This window comes from Protopterus annectens, chromosome 6.part1 (genome assembly GCF_019279795.1).
Source record: "Protopterus annectens isolate FY-2018-M chromosome 6.part1, PAN1.0, whole genome shotgun sequence".
Lineage (NCBI taxonomy): Eukaryota > Metazoa > Chordata > Ceratodontiformes > Protopteridae > Protopterus > Protopterus annectens.
The window spans coordinates 34,281,772-34,301,092 of record NC_056738.1 but is presented as its reverse complement, the minus strand read 5'-3'; the positions used below and the strand labels follow the sequence as shown (position 1 = coordinate 34,301,092).

The window sequence follows — 19,321 nt, the reverse complement described above, 5'->3', positions numbered from 1 at the left end:
CTAACATCCTGGAGTACTTGGCAGAGCTTCTACATACAGGCCTGTCCTATTCCTCCATCAAGATACATGCATCAGCTATTTCAGCAGAATACAGCTTGATCCACCTGTCTTTTCGCATCCTCTACTCAGGCAATTCCTCAGAGGGATCAAGAATGTAAAACCTCCTAGGAAACCACCATTACCAGCATGGGACTTGAACTTTGTGCTAGAAAAACTGACACTCCCTCCATTTGAACCAGCAGCAACAGCAGATCTTCAACACCTATCATGGAAAACTGCTTTCCTACTGGCAATTACTTCAGCAAGGAGGGTTTCGGAACTACAGGCCTTCATGGCAGTACAACCCTTCCTAATCTTCCATCAAGATAGGGTGTCCATGAGAACTAATCCTACATTTATGCCTAAGGTGGTATCCAGAGTGTCTTTAAACCAGGCAATCCACCTACCTACCTTCTTTCCCAATCCACAGAACAGGGGGGAAAGACTGCTGCATACCTTGGATGTACATAGACAGTTACGCTACTACCTGGACAGAACCAAAGCTCACAGAAAGACTGACCAGCTTTTAGTAGCCTATGCAACAGGAAGGGAAGGAAAAGCAATTTCCAAACAATCTCCAAATGGATAGGAAATTGCATAAGATTCTGTTACTCCTACCACGGAAAACCAATTCCACAGAACATAAGACCTCATTCTACAAGGGCTACAGCCACTACCACAGCTTTCTTACGAGGAGTGGCAACCAAGGACATTATTGAGGCGGCTACTTGGACCTCCGTGCATACATTTGCCAAGCATTATAATTTACCTCTGTACTCTAGATCCCGAGCAGGGTTTGCCACTGCTGTACTGCAAGGGATCCTAACTACACCATAATTCTTCTTCCTCCTCGGCTAGTTTCCCTATGGTATTCTACCCATTTGTTATGACTGCAGATGCATCCTTGAAGGACATTGTACAGTTTTGTACCTACCATAAATGTAGATGTCGAACAGGATAGCATCTGCAGTCAGGATTACCCACCCTCCTTCCCCTCTGTGGTACTCCTAGGGTATTTACCCTCCTAATAGCTAGCTGGGGGGGGGGTCTCTTATGGTGTATTTGTTTGTATATATGTACATACATTGTTATTTTTTGTGTTTGCCTTCTACTTTTTTGGAAACATTGGCATTTATCCAAAATATAGCTTACCAAGAGGGCAACTGGCATCTGGGGCAAGAAACACTGAAGAAAATGGCGTCGGCTGATGCCTTTATACCCGAAGACCAGCAGAGATGACGCCGGGTGAAGTGCGACATCAGCGGCCGGACCCAGACTTTGGAATCCGGCCGACCGAAGGGCTGCCTGACGACAGGACAACCCATTTGTTATGACTGCAGATGCTATCCTGTTCGGACATCTACATTTATGGTAGGTACAAAACTGTTTTGGATGATGTTTACTCCGAATCTAGTCTAAGCCCAGATTCCTTACCTCCAGCACCAGCTAAACCAGACAGATACTACCAAGCTCCTGATACTCATAAGTTTCTATATAAAAGTCCTACTGCAGACCCTGAAACCATCTCCCAGGGTCCCAAAGGGGTTAAGGCCTCTACTGCTAAGAATCCACTTCCTTCTGAAAGAGATTCCAGAGCATTAGATAGATGGTGGAAAAAAGTGTATACGTCTGCCACTTTGGCCATGAGGGCCTTAAACTGCCAATTCCACATGATTAAATACCAGCAGTACTTGATTACACAGTTAAAGCAGAAAATGATCCCTCAGACAGATCAACCTGATTTTAAAGAGATGCAGGATTTGCTGCATGCAGCAGAATAGGTGGGAAAGCATACCTTAGTGTGGTTTTGATTCATTGGAAGCCTCATGTAGAGCAGCTGTCACAGGGTCTGTAATATGTAGGCATGCTTGGCTTAAAGAACAAGCCTTACCACAACATGTCAAAGCAAAGTTATTAGATGCTCCATTGCAGAAAGATGTGTTATTTGGTGTCAAAGCAGAGGAAGTTTTAAAGAAAATGGAAGAAAAGGCAAAATCTATGCAAACAGTTAAATATTTTTTTACAGGTACAACCTCCTCATTTCAGCAGAAACTGGCCATCAAAAAACTTGTCCTTTCCTGCATCAGACAGACCCCAAAGAGGTAGGTACAGACGCCCAAGGGGCAGAGGCCAGCCACAAGGTTCTTTCAGGCCTAGACAATGGCGTACAACAACTCCAGAGGTGGAGACTAAAGATCTCAACCCTTCAGGAAACAAACACAATGACTTCCCTCTTCGCCTGCCAAGCAAAATTGCCCTGGCAGCACCTTTGGGAGGAAAACTGGCTCTATTTCCACAAAATTGGCACATCATAACAAAGGACAAATGGGTTCTGGACATTATTACCCGAGGCTACAGATTTCAATTCCACACTTTACCACGGATGAGAGGCATGCCAAATCTGCCTTCAAACCAATGGGCAGAGGCACAAACGCAAATTTCAGCTCTCATGGATACGAAAGCAATTCAAAAGGTACCTACAAAGGAGCAAGGTCAACGTTTTTACTCAAGACCATTTGTAGTCCCAAGAAAGGACAAAGCCTGGAGGCCCATTTTAGAACTCTCAATTCTAAACACATACCTGGAGGTACCCAAATTCAAAATGCTCACACTACAGCAGCTTTTTCCCTTGCTGGGCAAGGAGTCTTGGCTGGTAACGTTGGACCTCAGAGGCATACCTGCATGTCCCTATCAGACGAGATTGCAGAAGATACTTCAGATTCTTGGCAGGTACAACGCATTATCAATTCTCTGCATTGCCCTTTGGCTTATCTACTGCGCCCAGAGTATTTACAAAATGCCTGGCATCAGTAATTGCATATTGCAGACGAGGAATACAAATTTATCCATATCTGGACGACTGCTTGATCCAAGCGGACAGCAAGGACATTCTATTACAGCATCTGGCATTTGTAATAAAGCTGCTCAGTTGCCTAGGGTACACAGTAAACAAGTCAAAACTAATACCCTCGCAACAGATAACATTCCTAGGTGCCAGCTTAAATACAATGGCCCAGATGGCTTACCTCACGCCAGACAAACAAAAACAATTGTTAATACTTCAAACAGATGGCAACTTTTACCCAGCTCACTGCAAGGAAAATCCTGCAGGCATTGGGGTTCATGGCATCCTGCGTTCAACTAATCCCATACGCAAAGCTGCATATGAGGAAATTACAATGGTAACTGGAAAGTGTATGGTCTCAACAGAGGCGCAGCCTCTAATCAAGTATACCTCTCATTCCCTGCCTTCAAAAAGAGTTCCTATGGTGGCCACAAGCATGTCAAATAAACAAGGGTCTTCCTTTCGTCTTATCTCCAGCAAACCAAACTGTGACAACAGATTCTTCAGACTACGCCTGGGGAGTACACATGGCATGACAGTGCATACAGGGCAAATGGTCTGCAAAACAAATGCATCTTCACATCAGCCAAAAGGAGATGCTAGCTGTGCAAAATGCACTGACAGCCTCCAAGGACCTCTTGCATCCAGGACAACTGCTAATAAGGACAGACAACACCACAGTTATGCGGTACATAAACAAACAGGGAGGAACACACTCCTACCCTTTATGCAGACAGGCAATGACCTTGTGGAACACAGCATTGACTTGCCAAGTACAACTGCAAGCACAATTCCTGCCAGGAAAGGAAAACATATTGGCAGACGAATTAAGCAGAAATATGGCAGATCCTCATGAGTGGAGACTACACCCACAAGTATTTTCAATGATAACTCAAAAGATGGGGATGCCCAGACAGATCTATTTGCCTCCCCCAACAATTGCCAATTACAAAAATTTTGCACAAGGACTTATCACTCCCTAGCCTGGAAAGTGGATGCCCTATTATTCAGTTGGACAGCATTGACAGTCTATGCCTTTCCCACCACTACCTCTACTGACTAAGGTTTTACTGAAAGTCAGATCAGAGAGACCACATATGATCCTCATTGCTCCGGACTGGCCACGCCAGCACTGGTACCCATTACTAAGGAACTTGACTCACAGCCCTCCATGGATCTTGCCTCAATTCTCATTACTGTTGACTCAGAAAAACTCAGATCCTTCACAGCCAGCTCAGAACTTTAAATTTAGCTGCATGGAGAATACCTTGAATTATCAATCAACACTTCTCTCAAAGGACGTCCTGAATGTCATTTTGGAGGCCAGGAGGCCCAGCACCAGGAAAACTTACTCAGACAAATGGAAAAGATTTTGTGCATGGATTGTGCATGGAACCAGGCTAAAGGCCAAAATCCTTGGATACCAAACATTCCACAAATACTACAATACTTAACTGAGATGCTACACAAAGGCCTTTCTTTCTCATTCATTAAGATCCATGCTTCAGCCATTTCAGCTCAGTATAATACGGATCCTCCAATTTTCTCACACCCTTTACTAAGGCAGTTTCTCTGAGGGGCTAAGAATACAAGACCCCCCAGAAAAACCCCAACGCCAGCTTGGGACCTGAACTTCGTTTTAGAAAAATTAACACTGCCTCCTTTCGAACCAGCCTTCTCAGCAGAACTACAGTTCTTGTCATGGAAAACAGCTTTGTTGCTGGCTATTACCTCAGCACGCAGGGTCTCAGAACTACAGGCACTTATGGCAGTGGAACCTTTCATCATTTTCCATCAGGACAGAGTCTTTTTACGAACGAACCCTACCTTCATGCCAAAGGTAGTATCCAGTGTGGCTTTAAATCAGACCATTCATTTACCCACCTTTTATCCAAACCCCCAGAATAAAGGAGACTCCTTCACTCTTTGGACATTCACAGACAGCTACGTTACTATCTAGATAAGACAAAGACCTTCAGAAAAACTGACCAACTCTTTGTATCCTATGCTGCAGGTTCACAAGGAAAGGCTATTTCAAAATAGACCATCTCCAAATGGATAGCACATTGTATCAGCTTTTGCTACTCGCACCATGGGAAAGCAGTGCCTGTTAATATTAGATCCCATTCTACCAGGGCTACAGCAACCTCATCAGCCTTTCTCAGGGGGGTTCCAACCAAGGACATTCTGGATGCAGCTACTTGGAGTTCAGTGCACACCTTTACCAAGCACTACCACCTTCCATTATACTCAAAAAACAGAGCTGGTTTTGCCACTGCAGTTCTGCAGGGCATTCTAGCTTCGCCTAACCCAGTTTAGTACCAGCCACCCTTCCATAGCTTTGGGGTTCAACCCAAGTGTGATGACTGCAGCAGTATAACACTATGAACATAGTACAGTTTTGTACCTACCATAAATGTAGATGTTTGAGTGTATATACTGCTGCAGTCCAGGTTACTCTCCCACCATCCCCTCTACATACCAGGGTGTTAGTTACAACTCCATGTACATCAATCAATTGGATGCATGTCTATATGGTGTATTTGCTAACAGCTAGTACTATTGTTTATCTACTAAGGTTTGTTTTTTGCATAACTATTGTATTGCCTTCCTAGTTGGGGGCACCTGACCTCTGGGGCAAGAAAAACTGAAGAAAATGGCGCTGGCTGCCTCTTTTGTACCCCTGTCGCACTGACGTCAGGGAAGAAGCAACGACAACAGACGCTGGACCAGGACTTTGGGATTCGGCCGACTGCGGGACCACCTGACGACAGGATAACCCAAGTGTGATGACTGCAGCAGTATATACACTCTAACATCTACATTTATGGTAGGTACAAAACTGTACTTTCCTCTTTTCGGTACAAGTCCTACTGTCTACTCCATTGCACTGTTGGTGGTTTCTCCAACTGTTCAATTTGGTGCTGCAGAGATCCCTTTGTCACTGAGGGATAGACCTTTTGGAAGGTGAGATGTATGGGCCGCATATGATGGAACAGACCGGATGTAGTCATGAGCGGTGCTGCTGTTAATAGTGGACTGTTAGAAAGGTGTGCAGCTGTAAGGTGGTCAGCCATTTACTTGTTTTTCCATTGCTGCTTTTCTGCTTCAGTCATTGCTACTGTCATGGCTGAAAAGTGACATTTTCTGTCGGTCTCTTCAATAGAACTGCTGATTGAAAAGCGGTACTGCCTTTGCTATGCCGATGTTACTAGAGGGGTAATGAATGTGAACAGTGGGGTAATGAATGTGAACAGTGAAAATGGTAAGACCTAAAGCGGTGGTGCTGCTGGCAAGACTTTCCTTCTCCTTTCCTTTCTGTATACCAGATGCACTTTCTGGATTTGCTGAATTATTTCATAAAACTGCCCATTTTGTTAGCAAGCACAGTTCTTCAGTGCTGCTTCTCATGTGGCTAAGAGAATGAAAACAAAGTTTGTTTTGACAAGTAGAATTTCAGAGACTTTGTGTTTAGCCATAAATCATATTTTGTGATATATCAAGGTTTTTTTAAAGGGTGGAGCTCCGTGTGGAGAAAATGGGGGAAGGGTAGTGGAAACTTTGAGGACTGCATTTGTCTTTATTTCTTTTCATAACACATCTGTTGTAAGGTACAAATTCCTGCTCAGAATTGTTGATGCAGGGATTGCTGCATTTTATCTACATACATAGGTTCATAGGTAGGTACTAGGCTATCTGCCTTGGGGCCCATACAAGCCTAGCCAAAAAATGTACCCTGGCTGTCGTCACCCAAGAAAATCCTGTGCCCCTGTCGAGCAGAGCCACAGAAGTGATCCCCGGGGTGAATTTCCCATTTCCCATCCAATAATCAAGATTTTTCTTAAGTGCTAATGAGGAGCTCTGTTTGGCATAGGTAGTGTGTTCCAGAGTATGGGAAGTCTGTGGGACAGGAATCTATCCCTCCAGCATGTTTTGTTTATTGTAGTGACAAGGTTTAGGTCCCTAGAGTGTGTAGCTCGGAGGGATTGGGATTTCTTTAAGTGGAGCATGTCCAACAGCTCTGGGTTTGACATAGCTTTGTATGTTAGGCAGAAATCGCCCCTGAGTAGGCGATATGCGATGGAGTAAAGCTGTAGTTTTTTGAGACTGTCTGCATAGGGCATCTGTTTGAGGCCAGTAATCCTCTTTATGAGGTATTTCTGTGGTCTTTCCAGTTGTAGATGTTATGTGAGGTACAATGCAAAAGGGGCATTGTACTCTATAATAGGTCTAATGAGTGATGAGTAGAGGGGAACAATGACTTCTTTTTTTTCTGGATGAGAATCCTTTTGTGATGAGATGAGCCTTGTAGAAGGATTTCCTGACCACTGTGGCGATGTGATTATCAAAGGAGAGACTACTGTCCACCTGTGTCCCAAGGTCTCATCACATTTTTGGCATTAAGTAGACTACCAGCTATGTGGTAGTTCATGGGTACAGAGTTTTTTACAAAGGAGATGACAATACACTTTTTGGCATTGAGCTTCAGGCCATGGCTTTGACACCAGGTATCTGTCTCAGTGAGGCCCTTTTGTAGTTTGTCCACATCGTTAGGAGTTTTGATTATGGATCCTAGTTTGCAGTCATCTGCAAACTTTGTTAGCCAAAGACCTTCTGTGTTGGCCTGCACTTCAGAGAAGTAGATAACAAACAGGAGAGGACCCAGGACTGAACCCTGTGGTACTCCACTTGTCACTGGTCTGATGTCGGATTTGGAATCCGCTACTTTCACAGCGTGGGTTCTGTCCGTGAGCCAGTTGGCAACCCATCTTGTGGCATAGGGATTTGTATTTAGTTTAGTGAGCTTATCTATAATTCCAGAGTGGGGGATGGTGTTGAAAGCCTTGGTGAGATCTAGATAAGTTGTGTGAACCATTTTACCCTCATCTATGGCTTTGGTGACTGCTTCAAAGAAGTCAATCCGGTTTAGGAGACACGATCTGCCTTTTACAAATCCCAGAGACGCACCCAGAGACGCAGTTCAAATGGATAGTAATTAAAAAAGAACAGGAAGTCATTATTTTTAGTTCTTAAGATCTGAGCGTTCAGTGAATATGTAATGCAAATAAAACTTTGTGGAGTATACAAGTAAAACTCTTAATTCCTTAAGTATAAAGAAAATTGGCATATTCAGAACATATTATGGTGTTTGTGACCTAATTTTTAGTGCACATTTAATTTCTTATTTGTGATTTATTTAGATTATCTGTTAATTTATATACATGTGTGATATAGATAATATACAAGTATATACATGTGTGTATAAATGGGGTGTTGCACATGCTTGCTAGCATACTCAAACTGATGTCTAAAATTGGAAGACAAAACTGTACACTAACATGAAAGAATAAAAAATGAATAACTTTCATGTGCAGGCACTGAGTAAGTTGAGTGGCTGAAGTATCTCCTCAAGACTACCTCATTTCTATTGCAAGAATGTTTAACTTGGAGGCAGTCTGGGGAGGAGATTCCACTCAAACTTGTAGCGTAATCAGTAAAACTATACCACTGTGCATCTGTCAGTGTGTGCGTGTGTTACCTTGAATCTTGATTAATCTTGTAGCCATTGTGTTTACTGAACAAATTTTCTCTGGCAGTAAACTTCCTCTGTGTCTACTAGGTAGTTAGTCCTAGACCATATTCCTCTTGCTTATGTCCAGTCATTCTGCCTTTAGAAGGCAGAGCAAGTCATGTTCATAATCTCTCAACTTGCAGAGATCAAAAGTAAGTGTAAAGGCATTTGAAAAGTAGGTACAGCCAATTTAAAAATCGGGGCAATTAATATAACATTTGAATACTTCTTAGCAAGCAACTCTTCCTGCTTCCAGTAGAACTTTGGGATACTTATTAGAAACAACAACAAAAAAAGGGCTGAGTGACAAACATGGCACAGAAATTGGCATATTATCATATACAGTGTTGACTTTAATGAATTGTAGCAAAAAAATCTACCCCACAGTCATTCCTTTTCCCTTTTGAAAAAGGGAGATGTAACCTGAGGGCCTTCTTTCTTTAGATTATTAGTGCTGCCGGAGTATTGGTTATTTTATTTTGTTGTGTTCTAAACAGCTTTACAGTTGTGTGATGGAAAATTCAGAAAGTCATGCTGAAGTGGTGTATCAAGCCCAAAAAATAAGTTTACCACGTGAAGCGATAAATCAAGCCTGAAAATAGGTCAACACCTCCAAAATGGATACAATTTAAACGTCTGGTCAGGCCCAGGAGAGATTGATGGGTACCATCTAATCAGGATTTGCTTTAGAGAAAATGAAGGTATCACTAAATTTTTGTATGCAGTAGAAGAATATCCCAGAGATAGGGGAAGTGTAGAGTAATAAATCTGTCCCTTCAGTTTTTTTTTTGTTGGGAGCAATTACATAATTGTGTTGGAGATTGCTGTTAAAAGTTGGCATAGTAGGAGAACTGGAGCTTAACTGACTGTGTGACATCACTAATTCCGCTCAGTTACAGCATAACCCCCCCCCCAAAAAAAAAAATCTGGCATGCAGGGTACAGGATAGTGTATGCGACACTGACTGGTGCGTCTGTTCAATCCACCTCTCCAAACATACCAGTGAAACGGCTACAGTCCTGTGTTGGTAGTTTGAGGATTGTCCAAGTAAAAAAGAGCTGTGAACATATGTAAAGCGGTTGATAGCTGGAGGGCATGCTGGTGGGTAGAGTGGGGAAACATTAATTAAAACTGTGATAATGAGCAGTTTTTCTCCCATGCTGCATTCCTTGTCACTAAAAATTTCTTATGTTATTGTATTGTCTCTGACAAGTTTTTGTGGTACTTTTTTAAATAACTCGAGGGAAAAAATAACTTTACAACATTTTTGCTGTATGATTTTTTTACCCCTGTGTTTGCCAACCAGTTGCGCGTCGTGTCCCCTTGATCAAATATGGCAGTGCCCAGCCATTCCTCCACTGAGAATTCATCCAGACCTGAGATTAGAGCTGTTTGTGTTTGGGAGTCATCATTTAGGGGGGAGATTATGAGGGAACTTTGTTCTCTCACCTGCATCATGGCAGTGACAGCATTTATTACCTCAGCCCCTTTCTTTGTGTGGGGAACAATTGAATGTTGTCACAGTGGAGGCCCACAGTGTCTTCATCTTGCAGGCATGCAGTTTGTGGCTGTGAGCATAATGGCTAGCCTCAGGTCACCCATCTGCAGGTTACCTCCTTTAATGGTATGTGGCGTTATTTACCCCTCCTTTTGCCCCTGAGTGAGCTGGCCCATCTTCCCTGGTGGTGCCTTCAAATGCCTGAAAGACTATTTGAAGATGGGCTTCCTGGTTTGTAGTCAGTGCTTTATCCATTTGTGCCACTGGTGCTGGTGTAACTTTACAATCACTTTGCCTACATTTATGTTGTAAGCATGCAGTAGTATTGGATTATAAAAATGTCTGCTACAACCAAAGTTGACTGCTAGAGAAGCAAAGTGATTTTCTGGGAAGTCTAACTCTAAGGTAAGCAAAAAAGTTTGATTTTCTTTGTTGCTTACTGAGCCCACAAGTGCCATGGGAAGTATTTTTAGATATGTGAGCTGGCTGTATCCTGGACCTTAGTGTAGGTAGCTGGAAGTGGTCTTTGAGTTCTGACTTTTGGATACACTAACTTTTGCACTTTTTTGTAATATTGCTCTTAATTGGATCTCTGAAACATAGAGGAGGTCTAGCTTTGAGTTTAATTCAGAGGTCTAGCTTTGAGTTTGATTCAGAGAGCCAAAGTCTCATTTAGAAAGGGGCCACACACGTGTACTTTTGCATGGTGTGTTTTGTTGCTTGGTGACCTGGTTTAATTCTGGTACTTAACTATGCATTTATAATTAAGACATGAAATTTATTGATGTTAAGAGTCTTCTCTAGGTTTACTTTTCTCATATTGTGTCTGTTTGAGAAACCATTTTTATTTTCTCTGTATTTTCTTAGATATGGTAATCGTGGGCACAACCAGCCATGCATCCATGAAGACAGTAAACGCTGTTTCATCACGTCCCAGAACCATGGGTTTGCTGTTGATCCAAAGACTTTGCCCAAGGACTGGGCCATCCTTTTTAGCAATGCAAATGACTTTTCCAATGAAGGGATCGTTCACTCCACCAAACCTTTTTTCAGGTAACTATTGTGGTTTGTGTAATTTGTAATTTTTTAAACAACTTTTGGACAACTTGCCTTCTGCTGTTTGATCATTTTCCATGCCCAAGATGCAGATTATGGGTAAGGGAATCCTTAGTTGGGCAGAGTGAATATGATGCAAGCATAATACCTGCTCTGTGAGTTTGTTCATGTACTGCACCCTCCTCTGGCACAGTAGCTGGGAAGCATGCCCTAGTCTATAATAAGGCATGCTTTGGTTGCACACCGATCTGCAACACCCACCTTCCCCAGCCTAGCTGTTCCAGTGCCCGAACAGCTAACTGAAATTGGGTTTTCTGAGATGCAGTCAATAAGTAATGTATGCAGTTTTAAGAGAAATTAAACCCAGTGTATCCAGGCCATCTGTACATGTCGGTATTCTGTGATGTTAATACTTATGGAAGTGTTGTGCCTTATTTTTGGCAGTGTGCAACACTGGGTGTGTTACATAAGGTGACCACTAAAGTCCATGTTGGAAGGAACATCTAGGGATGGCAGACTGAGACTAGCTCATACTGTGATCTTATATCATTGTGCCATATTTCTTGAAGGCAGATGACCAGGAAGCAGAACCCATCAGTTAGGTGATAAAGAATTTGAGTGCACAAAGTTTACAGAGTTGAAAGCGCTTAACATTTTTGTTTCAAACATTAAGGCAGGCAAACAGTTTAGGTTGTGATAATTTTTTCTAGTAGAAATGTCTTGTTTTTAATGCTGTTTTGCCATTCCCCCATCTTTCTGGGGTTTTAAATTTGGTAAAAAAATAAAAACTGAAGAACAAAGAATGTTCCTTTTACAACCAGTAAAAGGATTCATATTGATGTCACTACTGGGCTCCTTAAAGGATTGGCCTAGTCTGAGGTGCTGTTTGTGGTCTGCAGCCTTGTTTTTTCAGAGGCAGGAATAATCCTTGGTTAGTGGACATTAGTTTCCATTTTGTTCAATATGTGTATACCCATGTGTAAAATAAAGAATTGGGCTTACGGAAGGGTTGTGCATCCTAGTTTATTACCCCCTTTGTCCTGTCGTATTGGTTAGGGTCCATTGACAGCCAGCCTGTTCAAGGGCTGTATCTGTTAGCCATCAAGTTCTGCATCAAAAGTACTCTGCTTTGAGGGTTCTCCCAGGGTCTCGCTCCTCACTTCATTTGAACTGGTTGGCTTGGATGGAGTTGCACAGTGCACTGCACCACGGTCTTTCTACCATACTAGAGAGAGCAGATGATTACTCTGTTTTTTTTTTTTTTACCCAACCCGTAAAGTTCTGAATTTGAAACTTCTCTCAAGGTTTTTGGTTACTTGGTAGTGCCCACACTGGCAGAGGTCTCAGCCTACTGCATGCAGGCTCATTCTAGCTTAATAACTTGTGTGCTGTTTTTTGCTAAATCTTATCGGCAGTATCCCACAGTCGGCAATCTTATGGATGTCCTCCCCAGCTGGTTTTCTTTAAGGATTCAGACATGGGGGGAGTGGTATTTTTTTCTGTGAAAGACAAAGTTTGAGGTTTGTAGCTCCTTTTAGATAGAGATGAGACCATTCTTTCTGTTAAGGAAGTTATGTGAGAGTTTGTTTCTTGGAAAAAAAACACAAAGGCCAGCACAACAAGTCAGCAACCTTAGTTCTTTTATTGATGTTTTAATCCATAAAAAAGCCACAACAGTTTGGTTCAGTTTCTAGGCTTGGACTGGACCCTAGGGATATTCTATGTGTACATGTGTAATCGACCTTTTTGAGCTCTCCTTTGTTAGGCAAGTATAGAGTCTGTCAATTGTTTTCTGATGCTTACAGGATGAGGGCTAATGGCACTGGAAGAGCGCAACACTCCATGTTTAATTACCCAACCCCTGCACAGCTTGAATATAGGGTAACTGCAGAGGGACACAGGACAGGCAGGAAGTAGATTCTTCTGCCATGTGGTGCATAGGGTACCAAGCTGTTAGTCTCACACACTTTGTTCCAGGACCTCTTGCTTGGGGGAACCTTGGGATGTGTTTGAGACCTTTCCAGACACTTGGGCCAGGGAGGATCTGATGATCGCTGCGTTCACTGCTGCATTTATTATCTTTGGGAACTTTGCTACAGGTTGAAGTCTGTAATCTGGCTAAACTTTCAGAGCTGAGCATCCCTCCCTCTTGGCTGGGTCGATGCAGTCTTTACCATTGATATCTTTACATACATGGTTTAAAGGAGGCATGCATGTAACTGTCTTTGTTTATATATTGCCTTGTTCACTGCACACACAGTGCACTGTTTAGAGAAAGTGTTGTCAGGCCAGGCTGGGACATAACTTGGAGTTGGACAGGTCAGCACCTCATTGAGGAGTCTTCATAATATATACTTGTATAGTTTTATAACGATACTGCATTTTTTGTTGTAGAAATGATAGTCATCTGTGTGGTGTCATTTTTCCACGAAGGTGTTGAGTATGCTATCCGCCATCAAGACTGGCAAGTGTGCCTGCAAAAGACTTATTTAATAATCTGCACAATCAGTGTATGTTTTCTTTTGGGTTATTGCTTGACATAATTGCCTTCAATCAAGACCTACTGAGTGAGATGCTTGGCCATCCAGACCTGCTTGAACAAACCCAGACCTTTCTGTGGCCCAGCAAATACTCCTTAGAATTCTTTGAAGCTAGCAGCTTAGAGCCAGACTCCCAAACCACAACCCCCAACTCCTTACTGCTTCTACAGAGTTTGGCTTCTTGCAAACTCCTACCCAAGAAACGTGTCACTGATCCAGACAGTGTGTCCCTAAAGTATGCTAATGGAGGGAAGCGGCACCAAGATGCAGTACACTCCTAAATGAGAAGGAGAGAAGATTAGGAATACAAATTAGGTATACCAAAGAAACTCCAGTTAAATCCACAAGGCACACTGGAACACACACCAAGAAATCTCCAAAGGAACTCCAGGCGAGAGCAGAACTGAAGTCAAACTTGTTAAGCAGCAATTTATTTCCACAAAGCTTTTCGTTCAACTGATAGCCGAACTTCAGACAAATGGAGCAAAGAACCACACCCATATATACTTCTCCCTTTACAAACATGTTAAAACTAATTAACATTTAAAGGGACAATACCATAAATAAAATGACTGCAAGTTAAAAATAAAAAAACTTTTATACATGATCAATCAAATATTACCCACTAAATAAAAACAAACATCCTCAAATGCTGGACATGTAAAAATCCTACTTAGACTAATATAAAATAAACCTAATCCAGTAAAAAATCAATCAATCATGAAATGTTACTCCAGCGTTCACATTTTAAGATTTATAAAAATATGCTGTTAATATAATGCTTGCTTAAATCTCATACGAACATGTAGACAAATGGAAATAAGTTCACACCAATATATGTGCAACTACCATCAACGCAAACATCAGATGGCCATTGCTCTATCTCAGTAGACTTCTTAATTTCAGTATGCACGAAAGAGCAACCTTGTCATTAAGACCCAGAGCTCTGTAAATTCAACCTCAGCTGCCAAATCAATTCCTGTCTCTCTAACAGTAACTGGTAAGGGCCCCCTTTTACATCTGATGTAATTTGATTTAAAACCCTAAACACAGAGCGAGTGGGATTCTCACTACAATGTTTGGCCAGGGCATTCTCTAACCTAGCCTTCCTTATGCTGTATACATGCTCATAGATTCTTTCTTTCAACTTCCTGTCAGTCTTGCCCACATAAAATGCGGGACAAAGCTGATGGGTAACAAGGTAAACTACAGACCTCTAGCATGTATATCTTCCCTTTATCCTGTAAGTTTTGTTAGCAGTTGAAAAACTGGCCCCAGTTGCCAAGTGCCTGCAACAACTGCACGCCTCACACTTGAAAGTCCCATCAATCCGTTGACACATTCCACTGTTGATCTCCATGATGCACTCTAAATTATAACCTTTTCTGTAAGTGACGTAAGGTCTGTCACCCAATTTACATGTCAGAATCAAAACTGAACAAACCCCAGTTTCTCACCAGGATACACTTTATTAAATCTGCCTCTATACTGTAAGGGGTAATAAATCTCATTGTAAAACTCAACCCATTATCCTCCACATTATTTTCATCAATGGAAACAACAGAGAGGGGCCTGTTAGTGTAAGCAGTACTAGACATCATGGTTTGCCCTGTCAAAATAGGTTTGTAATCTCCCATTCTTCTTTTGTTTTGTACCTCCTCTATTATGTCCAAAATCATTGACTCTGGGTAACCTCTCTTGGTAAACATGTCCTTCAAAACCTCACATTCTTCAACAAAACTAACATCCTCTGATACCATCCGAGCAGCATGAACCAGTCGTCCCTTGACTATAGATTTCTTCTGATGTTGGGGGTGGGCACTAGAGTAGTGGAGCATCGTGTTAGAATGTTTCTTTACTATAGATGCTAGCCACGAAACACTTATTTACAAAATCTTTCTTCAAATAAACATCTAGATAGGCTATGCTGTCCTCCGCAAAAGTGTGGGTAAACTTGAGAAAAGTAGTACTGTTATTAATCTTTTCTACAAATTTATCTACCTCCACTCTGTCCCCATCAAACAAAAAAAAACGTAGTCAAGGAATCTTGTGTAAAACTTGACCCTAGTCCTAATCTCAAGTGTATTCAACACATGCCGATGTTCCCATTGTGCCATAACCAAGTTGGCAAAACTGACTCCACACAGGGAGCTCATAGCCACCCCTACTTTTTGGATGTAGATATCATTGTCAAACATCACAAAATTGTTGGTTAAAATGACGTCCAACAATTCCTGTACCAAATGCACTTCATTACTCTCTGCTCCATGGGCTAGCATCCGCTCCACCACCCAATCAATAACCAAATTGTGGGGTATTGAAAAGTATAAATCAGTAACATCTATAGTCAGCAAACCAATGTGGTCCTGATAAGGACATTGTTTGATAGCTGCTAAAAAGGACCACAAATCCTTACAAATCTGGTTCTCTATCTTGATGTATTTTTTCAAAATACAGTCAAGTTTAGCACTAGCGTATGTGATGTAAAACCTAGCATTAGCCAAGACTCTCTTTGGAGGGAGTTATAGATGCAGAAATGTTCAATTACTTATCGGTGGTTTCACCGAGAATTCCCACCTTGTTTGGATTGCCAAAACTGCACAAAAGTACAATGGACCCTCCAATGAGAGTCCTAGCTAATGCTAGGTTTTACATCACATACGCTAGTGCTAAACTTGTTGACTGTATTTTATAAAAATGTCAAGATGGAGACCCAGATTTGTAAGGATTCGTGATCCTTTTTAGCAGCTATCAAACAATGTCCTTATCAGGACAACATTGGTTTGCTGACTATAGATGTTACTGTTTTTATACTTTTCAATACCCACAATTTGGGTATTGATTGGGTGGTGGAGCGGATGCTAGCCCATGGAGCAGAGAGTAATGAAGTGTGTTTGGTACAGGAATTGTTGGACGTCATTTTAACCAACAATTTTGTGATTGACAGTATCTACATCCAAAAAGTAGGGGTGGCTATGGGCTCTCTATGTGGAGCCAGTTTTGCCAACTTGGTTATGGCACAATGGGAACATCGGCATGTGTTGAACACACTTGAGATTAGGACTAGGGTCAAGTTTTACACAAGATTCCTTGACCATGTTTTTGTTTTGTTTGATGGGGACAGAGTGGAGGTAGATAAATTTGTAGAAAAAGATTAATAACAGTACTGCTTTTCTGAAGTTTACCCACACTTTTGCGGAGGACAGCATAGCCTATCTAGATGTTTATTTGAAGAAGGATTTTGTAAATAAGTGTTTCGTGGCTAGCATCTGCCATAAAGAAACATATTCTAACACAATGCTCCACTACTTTAGTGCCCATCCCCAACATCAGAAGAAATCTATAGTCAAGGGACGATTGGATGTCCTTCAAGAATGCAACTGCAGTCCTGACATATGGGTTGTCCTGCGTCAGGCAGCCCTTCGGTCAGCTGGATTCCAAAGTCTGGGTCCGGCGTCTGCTGATGTCGCCTCTTCCCCGACGTCAGAGCGGCTGGGGTACAAAAGCATCAGCTGACGCCATCTTCTCTAGTCTTTCTTGCCGCGCGGTGCCCGAAGCAGAAGCAGTTCACAAGTGCCAGTCGGCCAGCTCCTGTGTTTTCAGATACCGAAGTCATCAAAAAGCTAAGTACCCCATTGGGGAACCTTTTCTTGCCTCAGCCGATGTCGGATAAAACTGCAAAAGTTAATTGCTTGTCTTGTGGTAAACAAATACCTCATAAGGACTTCCATTCTTACTGCCTTCCCTGCCTCGGCCCAGACCACGACGTCTCGGCCTGTGCTGCCTGTGCTTGCTTCAGTAAGCACACACTTAGGCGCCGGGTAGAATTTGCTGAAGACTTTTTTGGGGAAAATTACTCCTGTATCATGCCGTCGGACCTACCGACAGCACATATTTCCAAAAACCGGAAGGACCGGGACCAACATTCGCGGCCCGTGATTTCCACAGACACCACGCTAAAGCCTACCGCGAGTGCATCTGTCTCTTCGGAGGCGGTAATTCTACCGCTCCATACTGACGACACCGCTTTACCGCACACTTCGGTCCCGCAGGCTACCCCGGTGCCGGTTGTTGACTTCCTCCTGAAACCGAAGCCCAAGATTTGCCTGACACCATACCGGTGGACAAAGTTACTCCAGCACATGGGGCAGCTAGGCCTCCTGTGTCTATGTCCATCAAGGCCTACACACGTGCTAAGGCTGCCAGCCAGGCTAAGTCTCACCCTCCTAAATCTTTTTCTCAGGGTCCCACTTCTGATAAACAGATCATGACTTTAGCTGCAGATCTAATTTCTTTAATCAGGGGCTCTCGGGCTCATCCTGACAGAGGTTCTCAGCCGCCTTCAGACAAAAGGCCTAGGGTTGAGCAGGCTGATGCCCTTTCCTCAGATGAAGCCTCTGGTGAGTCAGGCCATTCAGATTCCCAGGAAGAATCCTTCCCGGCCTACGAGGATTCTGATGCTGATGAATCCATTCCCTCTGCCTCTCCTCCTTAGGATATTTCTTTCGGGGAAATTCTCCACTCCATGAGAGAGCATTTTCAGTGGCAGGGCAAGGATTTCTCCGACTCCAGGAAAAGGCTTCGGACTTTCCTTAAGTTACCCCAGCACAGGCCTTTAGCTATTCCACCTGTGTTAGATGTACTGGATGATGTGTACTCAGACTCCAGTACTTCTCCTGATTCTCTCCCTCCTGCTCCTGTCAAGCCAGACAGATATTACAGGGTTCCTGAAACTCATAAACATCTCTTTAAGGCCCACTCTGTTGATCTAGAAACTATTTCTCAGGGGCCCAAAGGAGTGGCCACTTCACGGCCAAAAATCTTTTGCCCGCAGACAGGGAATCTAGGTCCCTGGAGAGGTGGGGTAAAAAAGTTTATACCTCATCCACCCTTGCCATGAGGGCGCTTAACTGTCTTTTTCATATGTTTCAGTATCAGGATTTCTTGATGGATGATTTGCAGAAAAAATTAGCCTCTCCTGAGCCTTTAGATAGAAAGGCCTTGCAGGATTTGGTTAATAATACTCAGCAGGTTAACAATCATTTTCTTCAGTGTGGTTATGATGCATTGGAAGCTTCATGTAGGGCAGCTATGACAGGGGCCGTCATACGTAGACATGCTTGGTTGAAAGAACAGGCATTGCCAGATCATGTTAAAGTAAAGCTTCTAGATGCACCTCTGGAAAAAGACAAGCTATTTGGTGCTAATGCACAGGGTGTGTTGAAATCAATTGAGGAAAAGGCTAAATCAGTACAAACAGTCAAAGATTTCCTCCAGGTTCAGCCACCAAGGTTCAGCAGGAATTGGCCTTCGAAGAATTGGTCCTTTCCAGACACTGACAAGTTCCAAAGGGGGGAAAAACAGGTGTGCTCGAGGTAGAGGGCAATACCGAGGCTCCTACAGGGGGCGCCAATGGCAACCAACTAATCAGAGAAGTGGCGCAGGGACTTCTACTGCTCCACAGGGACAATCACAATGACTTGGCTTTGACACCGCCGACCAAGGCTCAGAGAAGCACCTTTAGGCGGAAAATTATCTTTATTTTCAAAAAATTGGCACGTTTTTACAAAGGACAAATGGATTTTGGACATAATAGACAAAGGTTACAGGTTCCACTTCCATACCTTACCAACAAGACCAGGCATGCCAAACCTGCCACAAAATCAAAGGGCAGAGGCACTCATACAAGTTTCAAAGCTGCTACAAATCAAAGCAATAGAGAAGGTTCCTCCTCAGGAACAAGGACAGGGGTTCTACTCAAGACTGTTCCT

At 42.8% G+C, this 19,321-nt stretch overlaps 1 protein-coding gene across 1 annotated transcript in view; it reads left to right on the top strand.

Annotated features, from left to right (window-relative positions):
- Nucleotides 1–19,321, top strand: part of CAD (carbamoyl-phosphate synthetase 2, aspartate transcarbamylase, and dihydroorotase) — a gene marked incomplete in the record, with an annotated part of 2,299,829 nt that overhangs the window by 279,974 nt on the left and 2,000,534 nt on the right. Inside the window, 1 exon segment of the mRNA XM_044075466.1 lies at nt 10,822–11,007. Within this exon segment, the coding sequence (XP_043931401.1) occupies nt 10,822–11,007 (186 nt within the window).